The sequence below is a fragment of the Phacochoerus africanus genome, chromosome 4, assembly GCF_016906955.1.
Source record: "Phacochoerus africanus isolate WHEZ1 chromosome 4, ROS_Pafr_v1, whole genome shotgun sequence".
NCBI lineage: Eukaryota > Metazoa > Chordata > Mammalia > Artiodactyla > Suidae > Phacochoerus > Phacochoerus africanus.
In genome coordinates, this window is record NC_062547.1 from 116954456 (window position 1) to 116976270 (window position 21815).

The window sequence follows — 21815 nt, forward strand, 5'->3', positions numbered from 1 at the left end:
CCATTTAGTATTTTTCCCAATCTTTGGCTAAGATTTTTAAAAGCTAAGTTAGGTTATAACAAGGTAGCAGTCTCTATCACTTAGGGCATTGTCTCCTCTGGAAACCAGAATACGATTATTTGCTACAAGGAGGAAGCAAATGGTAATAGAATTTAGTGACCTTATATTCCAATGCTACATTTATAATAATGTAAAATCTTCAGTAGTCTTCTATGGCATTAAGAAACATTTCTGTCTTACCAAGTTCATTCATTGCATGTCTGTGCTCTTCATCGAATGAAAGTTTCATTAAAACACACACAGCAGGACAGATCTGATGTTCAACAGGAGCTGGCACTGAAAAAAAAAATTGACACAAACCATAATGCTTTGTTGCCTCAAATGCGACGATGTTTATTATACTTAAAAAATACTTGGGGCTCAGAAAATATGGACGAGAATATATATTTGCATAACTGAATCATTTTGTTGTACAGAAAAAATTAACACAACACTGTAAATCAATTACATTTCAATAAAATAAAAATTCTCGAAGCTCACTGATATATCCCCAATGCACAGTTATTTAGTGAATTAACAAATACGTGCTGAACAAATGAATAAATATTACAAATATGGAAGGGAAAATATCAGTAAAGGGCTTTTCTTGGTTCCATAAAAATGTTTACCTCTCATCAACCTTTGATCAAGTCTGTGTAGGTTTCTGCTATAATTCAAATAGCAACTTAAAATTATGTTGGCTCTATGAAAGAATAAAAACATTTTGGTATGAAACTTTTTATTTATAATTTCTATTTAAATTTAAAGGTAGATGGCTGTATACAAAAGCAATAGAGAAACCTAGTATAAATCTAGTAGAGAAAGCTAGCTTACCATAGAGATACTAGACAGTAAACAAAAACTTAAAAAAAGAGGTATTGAGGAAAGTGTACCTCCACATTTAATACAAAGGATTTTTTTTGTTTTTGTTTTTGTTTTTTTAATTTGCGTTTTAGGGCCCCACCCACAGCATATGGAAGTTCCCAGGCTAGGGGTCTAATTGGCATTACAGCTGCTGGCCTATGACACAGTCACAAAATGCGGGATCTGAACCACGTCTGTGACCTACATCACAACTCACAGCAACGCTGGATCCGTAACCCACAGGGCAAGGCCAGGGATCGAACCTGCAACCTCATGGTTCCTAGTTGGATTCGTTTCCGCTGTGCCACAATGGGAACTCCCTATTACAAAGTTTTAAAACTGCTGTTTGAAATATAATTTTAAAAAGCAAGTCTATTGTTCAGAAGTAATAATATTTATTCTATTTAACTTTTGGGAGAACAAGTATTAAGAGCGTAAAATGTGAATCATTACATGATTGTAGACAAGCAAAGAAAAACTGTCCAGAAAGACACTACTGTCCTAGGAAAGTATCTTATTAGTTTTCCTCATCCCTAGGATGAGTAGATATAAAGGACTATTTTTGCTGTTTTATTATTCTTGAAAACTTTAAAATTTTAAGTAAATTCATTCTTATACCTAACCTAAAAAGATGTGCTAACTCTTTACAGCTCATACTGTCATCACTCCTTCTCCTGTTACCCAAATCAAGACATTGATACAACAGTCCTTTGTCATGTGTGTGTGTGCATGAGGCTGTTCTTAGCAGGTGAAGGGAAGGTCTTACCTTATATACTTACTGCTCTTGGTTCTTGCTACAGGAATGAATTGTTATGTTCCCAAAGGTCCCAACTCCCATGTTCCCTGCTCCTGAGGGAGAGGGGCTGGGCTGGTGGCCAAGGGTTTCTCTCTGAGCAAAGAGCTGGGTGGCAGATCATCCCCAGCAAATGGGGCCCCATTGCCTGAAGCAGGGTGGTACAGTAGGAAGAGCACTGGGCTGAGAGGCAGGAGATCTGGCCTCTGATCCTGGCTCCATTACCTACTAGATGTGAGGCCACAGGCTAGTCTTTAGCCTCTCTGGGCCTCAGTTTCTTCATCTGTAAAATGGAGATAATAATTCCCTTCCTACTTCGCAAGGTTGATATAACATAGCTCTGTATTCACTGAGTAGAATGATTATGGCCTGGCCACTAACAGCTGAAGATATTTACATAAACTCACTCTTTTTTTTGGTCTTTTTAGGGCTGCACCTGTGGCATATGGAAATTCCCAGGCTAAGGGTCGAACTGGAGTTGCAGCTGCTGGCCTACACCACAGCCACAGCCACAGCAATTTTGGATCCGAGCTGTGTCTGCGACCTACACCACAGCTCACGGTAATGCCGGATCTTTCACCTGCTGATCGAGGTCAGGGATCAAACCCGCATCCTCATGGATACTAGTCATGTTTGTTAAGCACTGAGCCATGATGGCAAGTCCACATAAACTTACTCTCTTGAGCTTAATACATACAATGAAAGAGATGGAAAACATAATTGCTCAAGTTCTTTCTAGATCTATATGCTCTCTTTAAGTCTTCTTGATTTTCTGTTCCTTTTTTTTGGTTGCACTGTAAGGCACATAATATTTTTCTTTGCTATTTTTTTTTTTTGAGGGAAATATAGAAATTAAACTTTAAACCATGTTATCAGGGTAGATGGCTAATATAAATTTCCCACTCCTATTCATACAGACTGTATCTTAACTAAAAAAGTTCTCATTTCAAAAACTTTTACATTTGCTTTGTAACAGGCACTATAGGGAACGTACTTGGATTTTTGTCCTGGTCCATGCCTTGTTCATGGGCTTCCTGCCACTCCCAACAGGTTTCACAGTAAGCGCGTATCTGTTCCAAAAGATGAAGGACTCGGATTTCACGCCTGCCTCTCTTGTCATCAGGCTGTGAGTGAATGATGTTGTGGAGTGCTGCACTGGCCCTGGCCCGAGCCTCTTTACTGCCCCGGGAATTTCCCAACAACACAGAGTCTTTGTCATTGCCATGTAAAAGCTGGATGAGGAGAGGAAGACATCCAGACTGTCGCATGGATATACAGCTGTCTTGGGAGCTAGACATAGCTAGCAAAGTTCGCGACATATCATCCTTATCATGAGTACCAAGCATTGACAACAATGAATACACCATTTCCACCTGTGGGCCAAATGAGTTTAGAAACAAAATTATGACTTTAATATCCAAAAGCCGACACCAATGAAGTGATGAATGGGATATTTATGGTAACTCATTAAAAGCAAACAAAAACCTCTTTCCAGGATGAAGTAATGTGTTATTTCAAAATCCATATAATCATCACCATTTGTTTATGAGTAAATATTAGTAGTGGTAGTATACAGTGTTGAAAGAGGAAAAAGATTCTTGCATACTTAAAGTGCTGTTTGGATCTGCTGGTTATAATGGAAGACATTCAACCGATTTCTCTCTCTCTCATACACACACACAGATATATGAGTTGCCTAAATTCTTTACATAAGTTAAAATTTTAATTTTTTAAATCTACAACCAAAATCAATAAACAGAATACATTTTCAACAATTGTTATTTACTAAGTACTAGTTCTCAGCAATCACTAACCCTCAACAGCTAGAATATTGTTAATTATGATTTCTCCCTTATATATATAAAACTATTTTTACATAAAAAGAAGAGTGCCCTGATCATATAGGGACACAAAGCTAGGATTCTTATTCAATTTTTATAAAAAGCAGCTGGTAAACATCAATTACTCTCTGACAATAAATTCTAAGATTTACTTAGAAGCAGATTAGAAAAAGGAAACAGCACCCAGATATTGTACACTGTCATCAGCCTCATTTTAAAGCTAGAGCTATTGCGTAAGAGTCGAGGATTTTATATAAAGTGTGTATCATATCTGTAAATGAGTGGTTCTTACTCAGGGGTGATCTTAGCCACCCTGACACTTTTGGCGATGTCAAAAGTGGGACAAAAGTGGGAGGAAAAGCTTTGGGCATCTAGTGGGTAAAGACCAGGGATGTTGAACACCCTACTTGTCATGAGAAATTATCCAGCCAATAATGCTGAGGCTGGGGAACTCTAAATGTGCAAACACAGACTATTTTTCTATACGAAAGTTTTAGGAGGGCAGTACAGAACTGTAGATAAATAGGCTTTCAAACTCTGACTCTACCATTTATGAGTGAGCTGTGTGACATGACCAAGTTATTTGAGCTCTCTGAGGCCTCAATGTCTCAGTTACAAAATGGAGAAATTTACTTAATAGGGCTTTCTTTGTTAAGATGAAATAAAATAACACATGTATAGAACAGTAAGTGGATTAAAAATGTAGTAAGGTATTAACATTATCATGCATATATCACTTCCAAAGGAAATGGTATTCTAGCTACCAGTTTCAATGCAACAGGACTATTGAGTATCAGAGATTTTCTTTATAATAAAAACCACTTGGTGACGTTGGACAGATCTGGGGTCGAATTCCAATTTAATTACACAATAGCCATCAGAACCTTTTTTTTTTGCTTCAACATTTTCAGTTAAAAAGGAGGGAGAAGAATACCTCAAAGAGTGTTTGAAAAGATTAGACATAATAAACATATAACTGCCAGAACAGTTACTTGCGTACTAGGGGTCGCAAGTAGTAGCTACTGTGACTTACTGAAAGGATTAGGTTTCATATTAACAATATCATTGATACTATAAAAATTCATTTCTCAAATCAACATTAATTATATCAGTGTGTGTGTATATATATATATATATATATATATATATATTTTAGTGTTGCATCTGTGGCATATGGAAGTTTGCAGTTAGGGGTTGAACTGGAGCTGCAGCAGCCAGGCTACACCACAGCCACAGGAATATGGGACCTGGGCCGCATCTGCAAGCTACACCACAGCTCACGACAACGTGGGATCCTTAACCCAGTGAGTGAGGCCAGGGATTGAACCTGCATCCTCATGGTACTAGTTGGGTTCGTAACCCACACAGTCACACTCAGAACTCCTGAACCGGTACGTTATTAAAAAAGACCATGTAGAGTATGCTGTGAAAACAACTAACAGAATTATTTAGATTTAATGTTAAATGTATTGTTTAGTAATGTGAGAATTTCACCTTTGTCCATGTAATGTTAAAGCCTCTAGCTTTAAAACAATAATAAAAATTTTCTTTTCAAACATACTATTCTCAAGTCCTAAAATATTTACTAACACCTAAGAGACCTAGAAAAACTCACTTATCAGTAGTGGATAACATTCAACTTCAATTGATTTTTCTACTCAAGTATTTATTAAACACTGATTATGTGCAGGCTCTGTGGTAGGATACAAAGGATAATTACAAAAAACAGTCCCCGTGCTCCAACTGTAGTGATTCAAAGGAGGCAGACAGACTGCATGGGGAGGTGAGGAAACTCTGGAAATTAGAAAATGTTTTGTATAGAATTAAAGCCCAAGATGATTTCTGGGAGTTCCTGTCATGGCTCAGGGGAAACAAATCTGACGAGTAACCATGAGGATGCAGGTTTGATCCCTGACCTTGCTCAGTGGGTTAAGGATCCAGCATTGCCGTGGGCTGTGGTGTAGGTCGCAAACATGGCTTGGATATGGCATTGCTGTGGCTGTGGTGTAGGCCAGGGACTACAGCTCTGATGAGACCCCTAGCCTGGGAACCTCCATATGCTATAGGTGCGGCAAAAAAAAAGAAGTGTTCTGAAGGGTAGATAGGACTCTGACAGTCATTCTGGGGTAAGAAATGGAGGTGGGTGCAGGCAAGGCACCGAGGCAGAAAGCCACAGGGAGCGCTCAGGAAGCAGCAAGCTGGCCAGTGGGCTGCAGCTTAGGACGCTTGCAGAGAAGCAGATTTAATTTCTATAAGAGATTGTGATGATGGAAACAGAATTCCCTCATTGAATTTAAAAGATGAATGAAGAATGTTTTAATAAAGTATTCAGAGTACTATTGGCAAGGGTTTGTAATCTGTTACCTTGGTTCCCAGATGACTTGTCAGCCTTCGAGGAGCAGAGTGTGTGCTACTAGAACTCAAAACACTGGCTGTTTCGTGATCTACTCGTGTACTCGAACCCTAGAAATTAAGCAAATTATAGATAGTATAATTGAGATTGGAGAAAAATAGACTAACTTCCTGTTAAGGTACTCCAAATGAACTGTCTTTAGGGTAAACAGCTAAATATACCATTAAAAGTGTGAATGTTACAACTGCTCAAAATGAGCATTTTTAATCTATAAAACTTAAGTAGATTTTAGAGAAAAACTGAAGGAAAAAATTGTTGCAAAAGACAGTTAAAGTACAATGTGGTAGTAATCAAACACTGAAAAAATTCTAAGAGTAATATTCAGTTCACAAATCAAAAGGCATGAAACCACCCTCAGTTAAATAACAATTGGTAGCAAGCGCCACTGAGTATGAAATGCTCTAAATTACCACAAAAGTAACTGTGAATGTGGTACAGTCCAAGCTCTCCAGGAGCAGAGAGTACAGAGAACACTGCCGAAACTTCTACTGGAGAAAGACATGAAAAGATAAATAACTGCAATGAGAAACAATAACTACTACAGTAAGAAAAATGCATAAAATACTGAGAGAAATCAGGAAGAAACAACTACCTGCTTAGGAACTATTAAAGACTGCATAAGGTAAGTAATACTTAAAGGCAGGCCTTGGATTTTGGAAGGAGACTCATGGAAGAGTCTGTGTAAAGGGATAAATTTAGAGAGCATGCTGGAAGAGAACACAGGCAGAGCACTCTTTGACATGAACTGCAGCAGTATTTTTTTGGATCAAAAATAAACAAATGGAACCCAACTAAAAAGCTTTTGCACAGCAGAGGAAACCACAGAAAAAAACGAAAAGACAGTCTACAGAATGGGAGAAAACATTTGCAAATGATGTGACCAAGAAGGAATTAATATCCAACATGTATAAACAGCTCATACAACTCAACATCAAAAAACCCCAAATAATCCAATAAAAAATGGGCAGAATTCATTGAAAGATACATGCACCCCTATGTTCACTGCACTATTCACAATAACCAAGACATGGAAGCAACCTAAATGGCGAATGACAGATGAATGGATTAAGAATATGTGGCATATATACACAATGAAATACTACTTACTCAACTGTATATTTAAAATGGGTACGTTTTTTATATATTATTCTTTCTTCAATAAAGTTGATTTTAAGAAGGCACAACTTACGTGTCTTTTTTTTTTTTTTTAAGTGTCTCCCCAGATAAAAGCATGAAAACCCATTTATTCACACCCATACTGGGAAATCTAGGGTTAGATTAAGATTATTAGCAGAGTACCAGCGTGGCTAGCCTTTCTAATCTCTACTGCTGTGGGTCTGGGTGGTTTATGTTGACTAGTCCTTGAGGGCTATTTCTCAATTTGGAGCAGCAGGTGAGTACCTCTGAGGGCAGGGAGAAAGGGCAGCAGAAAGACTCATTTCAATTCACATACCACCAGATAACAAACAGATACTGAGCTCCTGCTACTTTCTCTGTAGAGTGCTAGTCACTAGAGAGTTAAGTTTATAAGACATTCTCACTCTCACTGCACAGAGTCTAGACAGGTTGCTCAATATGTAAATACGTACTGGCAAGTGCTTTGACACAGGAATGGCATAGACTCAGTCTTGGGGAGGACAGAGTAAAGTGCTATCTGATTTTGGACTTGAACTATGAGGAACAGCTTAGCTAATAAAAAGGAGGAGGGCTAGCCACACAGGGCAGCCCAGACTAGGCAGAATCACAAGCAAAGGTCAGAAAGAATACATGTGTGTGTGTATATGAGAGAGAGCAAGATCAACTGATATGGAGATAACCGGCTTACTCTGGTCGCAATAAAGAGGATGGATTCAAGGGACCAAGTCACAAGGTAAAGAGAATAAATAGGCAGGGGGCTTTTTCAGGAAATTTAGGCAAGGGGCCTTTCTTCATCTACAGTAGAGGGGAATGCCTCCTTATTTTGAAACAAAAATACTTTGAGGATTTCTAAATATTTTTACTAGTTCTGGTAGTGAGGATCTAAGACAACCCCTAAGGATCTTTGTCTCCTGGTATTCATGCCCTTATGTAATCCCTGCACCTTTCAGTACAGACAGGACACTTCCAAAGTAAGGTTACAAGGACTGTGCTTCCGTCTTGGGCACCCTCTCTTGTCTCTCTGAGGGAAGCCAGGTATTACGTTGTGAACTGCTCTTTGGAGCGGCCCCAGTGGCAAAGAATTGATATATCTGGCCAACAGCCTGAGGACATGAGACCTGCCAACAGCCATAAGAGTGAGCTCAGAAGCAGATCTTCTCCTAGTCAAGTCTTGAAATGACTGCGGCTCCAGCCAACATCTTGACTGCAGCCTGTGAGAGACCTGGAACCACAGGCACTCAGCTAAGCTGCGCTAGGATTCCTGACCTATAGTAACAACGATAAATGTTTGTTGTTTTAGGTTGCTAAATTCATTAAGCAGCAACAGATAACTAACACATTGTTTGAAACAAAAAAGAAACATGAGATTAAATTATGAAACAAGAAGAAACATATGTCCACAATAAACCATGTTCCTGACATTTATTTTGCTGCAGATACCAAATCATCTTTAAGCTTTAGTCTCAGTATCTTCCTATACAGCTCCTTGATTTTGGGATACTCCCTGCTTTGCTCTTCCAAACTAGCCAGCTAGAAATCCAGATGCATTTACTCTAAGGAGATTCTAAGAGAACATTCCCATATCCACACTACCCTTAATTAGCCTAGAACTCAAGCCTTGAGAGTCTTTTCTGGGCCCTTTTGTTATGGTTAGGTCTGCACTGACATCTTTCGGAGGGACCAGAGAAGTGGTAACCTGCAAGAAATGGTGCCTTCCTAGGACAATCTGCAGAATGGGAGAAAATATTTACAAATGATGCAGCTGACAAAGGATTAATATCCAAAATGTAGAAACAGCTCATACAACTCAACATCAAAACAAACAAACAACCCAATCAAAAGATGGGTAGAAGACCTAAATAGACATTCCTCCAAAGAAGAATATACAGATGGCCAAGAGGTACATGAAAAGATGCTCAACACTGCTCACTATTAGAGAAATGCAAATCAGAACTGCTATACTTCAATTTTTTAAACAAAGTGTTCTTGGACATAAAAAACAAATTTATGTTACCAAAGGGGAGATGGAGGCGGGACAGATAAATTATGGGAGTACAGCATTAACAGGTACATCCATGATATATATATAAAATAGGTAAACAACAAGGATTTATTGTACAACACAGGAACTGTATTAAATATCTTGTAATAACCTATAGTGGAAAAATATATATGTATAATTGCAACACTTTTCTGTATACTTGAAACTAACACAATATTGTAAATCAACTATACTTCAATTTTTAAAAATTGTTCTTAGCTTTTGGAAATACAAAGTGAAATATTTTTGCAAGAAATGATGTGATGCCTGGGATCTTCTTCAAAAATAAAATGGGAGCGCAAAGTGGATAGGGTACAAGTGCATTGGTACATTATTGTTTGCCTCTGTATATATTGAAACTTTTCATAATAAAAGCTTTAAAAACACATTATTAGCAGCAGAAAGGGTTATCTTACCATTTCATCTCTTTCCCACTCTTGATTGAACTACATCACTACTTACTGGTTCTATTACTAGAAATCTGGTTCTAAACATTAAACAGAAAAGCTGAGAATCAATTCATAAATGAGTTACACACACAGTAACACACTAGGACACACCTGTGCTGTTTACTTCTAGCTTTCCCTTTCAACTTTCAGGGGGAATAAATCACTGATGAAGAAACCTTTTTTTTAGAAGGGATGTTAGTCTTTCCTTCCAACCCACATATATTTATTGTTGTTATCAACTATTTATCAGGGACTGTGGAGATATGCAAATGGACAAAACTGGAAAGAATCTCTCTCCTTCTGGAGCTTTCTTTCAGTCAAGTGGGGAAAACAAATGATCACAAATAAATGTAAAATTGCAAATGCAGTGGTCTTCAAAGGAGAACAGGCTAGGAGAGGCTGTAATGGTGTGATGTGAACAGTACAAGCCTCTTGAGAAAGTCATGCTTAAGCTCAGACACACAAAATAATGTTAACTGAGTGAAATGGGATGGGAAGAACACTATATGAACAGGCACAGCCTGCACACAGGCTGCAGAAGGAGGAAGCCCAGTAAAGGCGAGGCCTCAAAAGCCAGTGTGGCTGGAGTGGTGAGAGCAAATTGTGACATAAGGCTGACAAGTTAGGTAGGAGCCAGATTATACAGGTCACAATAAAGGATTATCCAATTCTAAGAACCAAGGGAGTGGATATGGGTGGGAAACCAGGTGAGGTACAATGAACTTCCACAGAGTAGGAGAGATAAAGGGATTGTGATCCTGAGAAAGTCAAAGAGATTATTTTCGTTTTTAATTAGTGTCAGTGGTTTTTGTCTCTGGAGCAAATAATAAAACAAAACAAATGAACAAACCCCAAGAGATTGTCATGTGTATAGATCCTATAAAGGTAGGTTAAAGGAATCTTTTTCTTTTCTTTTTTTTTTTTTTGGCCACCTCCATAGCCTGTGGAAGTTCCCGGGCCAGGGTGGAACCTGCACCACAACAGTGACCTGAGCCACTGCAGTGACAACACTGGCTCCTTAACCTGCTGCACCAAAGGAGAACGCCAAAGGAATCTTGATATAACCGAATTATAGTCCCAAAGATATACATCATTCATTTACATCAGGAACTGAGAGTAGCTGTAGCATCATTAGTGTGATCTTGGTTTTTGTCTTGTTAACTCTGCTATGATTTTATGGCATACCAAAGTTTTACATTTTTATATGAAACCTATGCATCTTTTTCTTTTATAGTTTCCTACCCACTTCACAATTATAAAATTCTACCCATATTTTCTTTTAATCTTTTAATATTTTAAATAGTTTTCATATTGACATTCATCTATTTAGAATTAATTCTGATATGAGAAGTGTGATATGGATGCAAATTTTTTTTTTTAATGAAAAGAGTATCCGGCTTACTGGGTGCATCAGGCTTTAAAGTACATAACAACTGGAATATGAACCTAAGCATTAATAGTGGGTCTAATCCTAAGCAAACAAATTTTTTTTTGCTCTGTCAAAAGACAGCACTTTTCTTCTTTCTACATATATGTAGGGATAATCTTCCCAAATAATTCCCTAAACAAGAGACAAAGAAATAACCCAAATATACTATTTAAATGTAATTTCTTTTGCCCTAATTTATCATCTATAGTTTTCTCCAGTACAATGCCAATCAGTAATACTAAAATGAAATATCTTTTTGTTTTAACTCAGTAAAATAAATTTAAACACTTAATTAGACATTTTAAGTTTTAAATTTTAATGAATAGAACCCTGTTTTTCTATTTCTTTTTAAAGTACACAGTTTATTTTTTTGAACCATGCTCTTTTAAATAAATAATCTATAGACACTAAAGGAGTATTTCATATCAACAATAAGAAAATTTCCTTAAAATCAACTTAGCAAAATTGTATTTAAAAGAATGATTTATTTACAACATAAAAATATTCATTGAAGAAAATGTAGAGAATATAGAACACTTCAAGGAAACACACTGTCATATTAGGATGCATTCCAATAAAACTCTAATAGAAAACTGATGGCAGCAAAACAAGATAATCATTCTACATTCAAAAAAACTGACTCCCATACATTTGCTAAAAATGATAATAGTAAATAAACACAACAAGGCTATGTTTTTACTTTTTATGAGTACTAGAATCATCTTTTTAATGATAGGATTTAAATTTCTAGATTTATTAATCTTCAAGTACAACAGAAAACAAGAACTGTAACTAAGTCCATATGATTATTTTTAAAGACATAAAAATGTCTTTGCAAAGAATGCCACAGAGAAAGAGAAAACCTATTCAATTCAAGCAATAATAATTAGGTCAAATCACATATAACCGAAATGCAGCTTAGCATTTATTTTTCAAAAAAACTATCCACAGTAATCATTTTGTGCTAAAAGAGACACACCACTTAGAGCTATAAAACATACTTAGAAAATATGAACGCATTATTGTTAGATCTAATAAAGAAAAATGACATAGTATTTTACTACCGATTGTTCTGGAGATATCCACTCAGGACTAAGGAAATAGATAAGGTTTACAGATCATTCTGAGAATCATTTCACTCTATATTCCCTTTTAAATATTTAAAGAGTCAATTAGGAAAAATAATCAATGGAATAATTTATTTACCTGACCGTTACCCGAAGTTGCCATACTGATTTCTGCCACTCCTTGACCTTCATTCTGCCGCTCAGCTTCATATGAGCCAGCTTCATGCTTGCTCTGAGATGACCTCTGTTAATGTGGAGTTAACATCATTACACACAAAAATGGTGCATGTGTTCTTAGTCCACAGCTTTTCTTCTTTCTTGTTGTAAAGCTTTGCATGCATCAATTACACAGGTTTACAGAAGCACGGAACTGCACTTTATACTTCATAACCTCCAGCAGGGTTGGCAGTTGACTATTTCGGTAAAAGGAAAGTGAAGTGTGTCCCTTGAGCATTAGAGCCGCACAAGACAAAGGATTTTCTGAGACTCACAGAAACACCATCCTCCACCAGCTGTGCTCACATCACTATCATGGATATAACCCAACTAGAACAAATAACTGTCTTTTGCGCAAGGTCACATGGCTCTGGCATTTAATGGAGCTTCAAATATAACAGTTAAACTATTACCTAAGCTTACAAATACGTTCTGTTTAAGTAATTTACTCATAGAATACATGAATTAATATATATACACACACATACCTGCTAATAAAAGTCATATGAAACCAACAGAGAAGCTCTTAGATTCTGATACGACTAAAATCAAAAACCTTTTCTAATGTAACCACCATCTGCTATGTAAAATGAAAGTGACAGATTATATCCAGTAAAAGCAGTCACTTCAAGATAGATTATATCCAATACAAAGCAGTCACTCTGAAAATTCACCACAGAACAAAAGAAATAAAATTTCCATTATCTTTTATAGAAATAATTACAAATGTGCTTTCTTTAGGAAAATGATACTAGAAAATAAAAATTTTAATTTAAAATTTGACATAGTAGAGGAAAACTGTATTATAAAATAACTTCCACTGGAATTTCTTTAAACCTCAAGCTTTCCTAGGCTATTTAAAATGTAACTTAGAAATAATTTACATGCAATGTTTCCACCAATAAACTAATATAAGTTATACATAGGCAAAAGAGAAATAGTCCCAATAATTTAGAAATAGAAGAAAAAATAGAACCATCAGAAAATCACACTATAAAAGTCAACATCAACAAAAGTAGAGAATATAAAACCAATCTAGTGACAAAAATGAATCAAAAACGACTAAAAGCACAAAGATTTGACATAGTGGACAATATCAACATAAAAAAGTAATTACTGAGCACCTGCTATGTTAGTTACTTGTACTAGGTTCTGGGGAATGCAGTGCTGGCAAGACCACTCTTTAAGCTTCAGTCTAGTCAGGAATACTATCAAATAATGAAAGAAATAACAGTAAAGTTAAAATTTTGATAAGTACTCTGAAGAAAGTGTACGGAGTGCTGCTATAAGGACATGTAACAGAGGGATGTCAGATGGTGTGGGAGTTTGGGGAAGAGCTCTCTTAGGAAGTGCTGTTTGAAGTGAGATCTAAAATATGATAAAAGTTTTAGGAGATGGGATAGGGGTACAGGATGAAGGTTTTAGGTAAACAGAAGACCATATGCAAAGGACCTGGGGTGGGAGGAGGCAGGGCTTGTTCTACTGTTCTAGGACATCAAAGAATCACATTTGTGAAGAGGGGAGTTCCTGTCGTGGCTCAGTGGTTAATGAATCCAACTAGGAACCATGAGGTTGCGGGTTCGACCCCTGGCCTTGTTCAGTGGGTTAAAGATCCGGCGTTGCCATGAGCTGTGGTGTAGGTTGCAAACGCGGCTCGGATCTTGCGTTGCTGTGGCTGTGGCTGTGGCATAGGCCGGCGGCTACAGCTCCGATTTGACCCCTAGCCTGGGAACCTCCATATGCTGCGGTTGCAAAGAATCATAGTGTCAAGAGTAGAACAAAAAGATGGTTTAAAAAAAAAAAAGTACTGATTTTTGTTTAGTGTGATTCTCAGATGGCGCTCTTGCCCCTACATAACTAATACTAGTATATCAATGGGAAAAGTTGCATGTATTTTGATTTTTTAAAGTCAAATTTTATTTTTTATTTTTATTTTTTTGGATTTTAAAAAATTCTAGTTGATTTACAATGTTGTGCCAATTTCCGCTGTACAGCCAAGTGACCCAGTCATACATATATATACATTCCTTTTCTCGTATTATCTTCTTTCATGGCAACTGCTAAACTTTTCCAAGTGGCTGAACCATTTTACATTCACATCAGCAACATAAGACAACTGCTACTTATCCATAGCCTTGCCAATGCTTATTCTTTATGATTACAGTCATCCTAATGAGTGTGAAGAGGTGTCTCACTGTGGTTTTAACTTGCATTTCCCTAATGACTAATGATGTTGAGCAGATTTTCATATGCTTATTAGTCATTCCTATATTTTTTTCTGGTGAAATGTGTATTCAAGTATTTTGCTCATTTTTTTTTTTTTTGTCTTCTGTGTTTTGTCTTTTTGGGGCCGCACCTGTGGCATATGGAGATTCCCAGGCTAGGGGTCTAATCAGAGCTGTTGCTGCCGGCCTACACCACAGTCATAGCAATACCAGATCTGAGCCGCATCTGCGACCTATACCACAGCTCATGGCAACACCGGATCCTTAATCCACTGAGCCAGGTCAGGGATCAAACCCATAACCTCATGGTTCTGAGTCGGATTTGTTTCTGCTGTGCCATGATGGGAACTCCCATTTTGTTCATTTTTAAGTTGGGCTGTCTCTGTACTGAATTAGCTGTAAGAGTATTTCGCATGGGATTTTAATAAATATTTCTTACTGACTATTCTCTAGAGATTTTTATTTATTTTTAAAATACAAAGCTATTTTATTTTATTTTATTTTATTTTATATTTTAGTCTTTTTAGAGCTGTACCCATGGCATATGAAAGTTATTTTGCATAGGATTGTAATAAATATTTCTTACTGATAATTCTCTAGAGATATTTATTTATTTTAAAAATACAAAGCCTTTTTAATTTTTTTGTCTTTTTAGGACTGCATCTGTGGCATATGAAATTCCTAGGCTAGGGGTCAAATTGGAGCTATAGTCACCGGCTTACACCATGGTCACAGCAACACAGGATCCGAGCCGTGTCTGTGACCTACACCACAGCTCATGGCAATGCCGGATCCTTAACCCACTGAGAGAAGCCAGGGATCGAACCTGCATCCTCAGGGATACTAGTTGGGTTTATCACTGAGCCACAATGGGAACTCTTCTAGAGATTTTTAAACCATGCCATAACTTTACTCACAGCTTCTGACACTTTAAGATCCCCAAATATGTATGTGTTTGTCAGTACAAAACGTATGAAAGGACACATAACAAAGCAGTAGCACTGGCTGCCTTACATATCCTTTTGGAACTTGTGAAATGTGAATCATGTGCAATAATTACAGCTTTTGAATGATGCCCAGTATCTAGACCCTAAACCAGAGTTGTTAGCAGGTAAAGCAAAAACACTGGTATAAGATGCTTCATGATGGAGAAATTATTTGGCAGACACCTTCTCTTTTCTTGTCTACACTGCATATCAACTAATTTAAGAGTATTCAATCCCCAGTTTTCTCCATTTTTCTAGCTTCTCCGTCTGATCTATATTAGAAGAATGACAAAATGAATAAGGAAACGGTAAACGGCAAAAGTTTTTAAAAAAGAGTTTTGTTTCTTTCTTACATATAATATGGCACCTCCTTTTAGCTTACGATTGCTGAAAAAATGTACTCATTTTAGGCTATGGATGATATGCCCATTTTCATAACAAACGGAAAAATAGATTAGGTCACAGTTGGCTCCGAATCCAATGACATAAATAAAATAAAATTTTGAATGAATACAAAAAACACAAACAAGCCCCCAACCTGCAACAAACTTAGAACTGTGCTGGAAAATGAGGATTGCTATTAACAAATGACACTTTTTTTTAAAGGAATTTCCAGAGGCCAGAAAGTTGGTAAGATGTGGAAATATATAGACAGGGAGTATGTTATACTGGGCACATGATAACAAAAAGAAGGCCAGTGTAGTAACACTAATAGCAAACCAAATAAAATTCAAGGTGAAGAGCATGAAATGGAATAAGGAGGGCTATGTCATACACAACAAAGGATTCAATCAACCAGAAAAAGTAAATGTGAATATAGATTTAGAAATAGGAAAAGAAAAATCTATTAGATGCAGCCAAATAATAATACTCAGAATATAAGAAAGTTGGGAGGAATAAAAACTAATGACAACAGTTCTTAAGAGTCAATATTGCAAAAAGGACTCTTATTCCTCATGTTTATGTTGGTTTAAGACAGCCAGATTAAACTGCTTTTAGGACTAAGACTATTACACTGTACTTAAGTTGTCTACTTAGAAAATACACGTTTCTGTATATTTCGAATTCAGATGTACTGAAGCCAAAGTTCCTAAAAAGCCAGGCAATGGAGTTCCCATCATGGCTCAACAGTTAGTGAACATGACTAGCATCCATGAGGACGCCGGTTTGATCCCTGGCCTTGCTCAGTGGGTTAACGATCCAGTGTTGCCGTGAACTGTGGTGTAGGTTGCAGACGAGGCTCAGATCCCGCATTGCTGTGGCTCTGGTGTAGGCTGGCAGCTACAGTTCTGACTGGACCCCTAACCTGGGAACCTCCATATGCTGTGGGTATGGCCCTAAAAGACACCCCCCCACCCCCTGCAAAAAAAAAAAAAAAAAAAAACCCAAACAGCCAGGCATAGATGAAAACATTCTTAAAAAGGACTCTATACTTTCAAAAACTGTACTTTTAACATTAGAAATAGTTGTCTTCCCAATATATAAATGGCTCTGCCCTAAGTTTTTGGTTTAAAACAGAACTGTTCATTATCTGATCAAATACTCCTAGAAGAGATACGAGGAACAGATGGGAGAAAAACATGTGCTGATGATGATAGGACATGCTAAATTTTATACAAAGCTTTTCTCTCATGAAAGCTGTACATAGTTACTGCAAAAACATTACAAAACAACTGGCCAAACTAGAAAAACAAGGAGGTATTATCAATGGTTATCTGCCTTTTCATGTTATTTCTGATACATTATGTGTGTCATGTATATCTTTTAAAAAGTGGGTTCAAAGTGTGCACACTATTTTGTATATCATAAACATTAAAATATCAATAAATGCTTCATGTTTTTAGTAATTGTATTTAGAAAACAGTACTATGATGTTCTTTGCATTCTCTCTCTCTTTCCTGCGTGATCTGGAATGTGAGTCTGAATCTGGCTGTACATTAGAAACTTTCCATGGATGTGTCTCAAAACTGTCCCCAAATACTGAGCCAATTTTTCCTAGCAACAATTCTGTTCTTTACTGTAATGTGGGTTTTTATTCAGCCTTTTTTTTTTTTTTTCACTCCTGCTGTATAGAGAGACAAGTCTTCCTGTGGTTGACTTAAGAAGCATATACATTTCTGGAAATTTATTTTCTCTGAGCATCCCACATGCTCACTCCCCTTCTCTTATGCAGCAACAGTTCACTTACGTCTCATTTAGGTTTTCTTTTTATTCACCTATAAACAAGGTGAGGAGTACCCAAATCTAGTGGCTGACAACCGACAGGTGAGGGGATGGCTTTTTAACTTATACCCCCACGATCAAAGATAAAATTTCAGCTGCAGAGCCAACAAATATGCACAAGGCTTGGTAACATCCAGTTTCTAGCATGTATGAATATACTGTATTTGTGTTCCACTGAGACAGTACCTTTCTCTTACTTCCACTGCCTGGTCTTCTTGTATTCACTGACAGTATATTAAACATGGCTCGTGGCTTTTCCTAGGATGTATTACTAGCAATGTTTTTGTTCTCTCTAAGCACCTCTCAAGTTCTTTTTTTTTTTTTTGTCTTTTTAGGGCTGCACTCATGGCATACGGAGATTCCCAGGCTAGGATCAAGTTCTTTACTCATCATCATTATGGAGGCATAAGTATTAAGCCAACTGGATTTCTGAGGAAGATAAGCATAGCTATCTTCAAAATTATGGCCTTGGCTCTTTTAAATGTTTTATTTTTATCACAGTTATACATTTACATAGTTTAAATAATCATTAATTCTAAAGGCTTGTGACAATAAACAGTAGTTTTTCACACTTGTCTGCTGTCTCATTTCCTGCTATTTTAAGACAAACATTTCTATCTTCAGAAGATTTTTTTTTTTTTTCTGAACTGACCTTTCTATCACTAAATAATCTGCTTGTGTTGCTAGGTTTTGCTTTTTTTCAATTTAATGCCTCATTTATTGATTTCCTATCATGTAAGATGAGGATTGGGTTCTATTTTATCAACAGTCTACTCTTAATACCATACTCATCTTGTTCTTCCACCCTTCCAATAGCGTTCTATAGTTAGGATGCGTTTTTTTCACTATTTACACTATTTTTACTATTTATTTCTGGTTGACAAGTGGTATACTTCTTTTCCTTCACAACTTCTTGTTGTCTGTGAAGTTAAAGATTCTTTGTTTGTTTGTTTGCCCTGTTTACTTGGTGTTCTGTGTACTTATGACATCCTCAGTTTCTCTCCCACTGTGGACATTTCCTTTTAATACATTCAGAAACATTAAATATTTTACTGATTTCATCTTCTTACATTCATCTCTCCTGGAACCTTCTCAACAGTTCCAAGAGGTACTGGTTACTCTATCATTTGTCTCAGAATCTCCCTTCATCTATATTCTGGGGTGTCTTTCATCTCTTTCTCTTACATTGTACTCTTTATATCTTTGATCTCAAATCTTCATTTTTCTTGCTTTATATTCCCATCTTGTTTAACTATATCCTCTAACAGCTTCCAGAAAACAGTATAGAAGAAATACATATATTTGAGACTTTGCCCAGAACTGAAGAGCACAGTCTTCCAAATAAAATGGTCTCTAGCCAACAACACAGATGAAAATCCTACACTAGGCACATCATGATGAAATTTCATTTCCCTGGGAATACAGAGAAAATCTTGAAACCTCATAGAGGAGAGGAAAACAAACTTCACACAAAGAAACAGGAATACAAATGTCTTTAGATATATAAACAGTAACACTAGAATCTGGCAAGTAGAGTGGCAATATCTTAGAACTTCTAAAAGAAAATTATTTTCAGCTATATTCCAAAACCGGTTCTCTGACACCACAGCTGTCCCAATTACATGACTAAAGGGTTGAATTTTGGGTCAGACTGACGTCCAGGGATGGGAGGGCACTGGAAATTGAGTTCGGTCGTGTAGCCACTTATTCAATACATGCCTACATAATGAAACCCTAATAAAAACTCTGGACACAAGCTCAATGGAGCGCCCTGCGTGGTGAACACAATGATGTTTTAGGAGAGTGATATAACCAGATGCCATGAGGAGTGATCATGGAAACTCTGTATCTTCCACCCTTAACCTTACACAGATCCTGCATTATATGTCCCATTTGGCTGTTCTTGACCTGCATCCTTATAAACTGTAATTGTTAGTGTAGTAGATATTGGCTTCTGAGTCAATGAATTACCACACCTAAGGGTATGATGGCCTAAATTTCCAACCAGCTGGGCAGAAGACGGGTGGCTTGGCATCTGAAGTGGGAGCAGTCTTGTCAAGGACAAGACCTTAACCTGTAAGGTCTATGTTCCTTCTGGGTAAGGTCAGAGCTGTGTGTAGTATATCTACTTGGGGTGGACTTAAAACAAGCTGGGCAGAGTGCAGAGGGTGTGAAGATACCTGCAACTTGCAGCTGGTACCTGATTTGAGGGCAGTCTTATGAATGATTATTCTTAAACATGGGATCTATGCTAAGCCTAAGAAATGTCAGAAATGAACTGAATTGTGGGACAACCAGTGGTGTCAGAGAACCGGTTTTGGAATATAGCTGAAAATAATTTTCTTTTAGAAGTTCTAAGATATTGCCACTCTACTTGCCAGATTCTAGTGTTACTGTTTATATATCTAAAGACATTTGTATTCCTGTTTCTTTGTGTGAAGTTTGTTTTCCTCTCCTCTATGAGGTTTCAAGATTTTCTCTGTATTCCCAGGGAAATGAAATTTCATCATGATGTGCCTAGTGTAGGATTTTCATCTGTGTTGTTGGCTAGAGACCATTTTATTTGGAAGACTGTGCTCTTCAGTTCTGGGCAATTTTTAAATTATTTTTATGATTTCCTTCCTCTAGTTTCCCCTTTCTGGAATCCCTTTTTATTGGATATTAAACTCAGAGTGATACTCTGATTTTCTTATCTTTTCTATTTTCCATTGCATTATCCTTTTGTTCTATTTTCTGAGAAACTGATTTTCTACCCTTTCTATTGAGTTTTTCATTTCTGTTATTTCAATTTTAATTTCTAAGAACTCTTCAAATTCTCTGAATATTCCTTGTTGTATACTATAATTTTCTTATTTATGGATGCTCTATCTCTCCCTCTCTTTTTTTTGTCTTTTTTTGCCATTTCTTGGGCAGCTCCCGCGGCATATGGAGGTTCCCAGGCTAGGGGTCGAATTGGAGCTATAGCCGCCGGCCTACACCAGAGCCACAGCAACGCAGGATCCAAGCTGCGTCTGCAAAACTACACCACAGCTCACGGCAACGCTGGATCCTTAACCCACTGAGAGAGGCCAGGGATCGAACCTGCAACCTCATGGTTCCCAGTCGGATTCGTTAAGCACTGAGCCACGACGGGAACTCTGAGGATGCGCTATCTCTTATCTTGAGAATATTAATGTTTGATTTTTTAAAAAAGTTTTCTTCTTGCATGGTCTCTACTCCCATTAAATCTTTCTTATTAGAAACCTTCTGATGGTCTTTAGCTGTCCAGCCATATTTAGGAATGGACTACTTAATGGAGTTCTATGCCCCAAGGATGAGGTTTGTCAATTATAACCACACGGTAAGGTGTCTGAGCTGCGGAATCCTCCAGGGTCAGTACATTTAGGTCTTTTCCCTGGTTTAGTCACATTTCTTATAGAAGTTGCTTCTAGAAACTTGCCTGTATTAGAAACTTGGATGCCAGTGAGAGTTTCAGCAGTCAATAAATAAATTTTTGTACTTATTTCAGTTTTCAGTGTGGTATCTGCGCCCAACTTCAGGTTTACTAGGATTACCCCTATCCAAAGATCTTTGTTTTTTCCTTTCCAGAATAAATCTCTTGTCTTTTACTGAGACTGGAAAGTAGCAGTCATTCAGCCATGCAGAGGTGAAGAGAGGTTATGGAGGTTCCACCAGCATTTTAATAAATGTTTAATCATCCTCTTGCTTTTAATTCCCTTAAAATTTTTTTATTATAGTTGATTTACAATGTTCTGTCAATTTCTGCTGCACAGCAAAGTGACCCAGGAATAATATATATATTATATATTCTAATTGTGAGAATTTAAAAAGGGGTTAAAAGCAATATATAATATATGTATATATATATTTATTCTGGAAACCTTTAGGACTCTTTGTGACTTCCTACTGCTGACTTAGGGGTTAACTCTCTACCATTTGCTAGAAGAGTGCATTTGTTTATCTGCTTTCCAGCTCTCCAAATTTTATGGATGTCACCTCCCCTGGTATTTTTATTTTTTCATTTTATCCTTTTACTGTCATTTTAATGGGGTCTGTGGAATATGCATAAGTACGTCTGATCAATTTTTACTG

General features: G+C 37.1%; 1 protein-coding gene across 12 annotated transcripts in view; it reads right to left on the reverse strand.

Annotated features, from left to right (window-relative positions):
- The window catches only part of APC (APC regulator of WNT signaling pathway), a 123477-nt gene that overhangs the window by 21758 nt on the left and 79904 nt on the right, over positions 1 to 21815 (reverse strand). For 6 of the 12 annotated variants that reach the window (XM_047778422.1, XM_047778418.1, XM_047778420.1 and 3 more), the window contains 4 exons: positions 12213 to 12317; positions 5902 to 6000; positions 2691 to 3069; positions 241 to 336 (listed from right to left, as the gene is read on the reverse strand). In XM_047778422.1, the coding sequence (XP_047634378.1) occupies positions 241 to 336; positions 2691 to 3069; positions 5902 to 6000; positions 12213 to 12317 (679 nt within the window). Of the gene's footprint in view, positions 1 to 240; positions 337 to 668; positions 728 to 2690; positions 3070 to 5901; positions 6001 to 12212; positions 12318 to 21815 lie in introns of those variants that run through there. The other 6 variants (XM_047778426.1, XM_047778425.1, XM_047778427.1 and 3 more) reach the window with 4 other exon arrangements.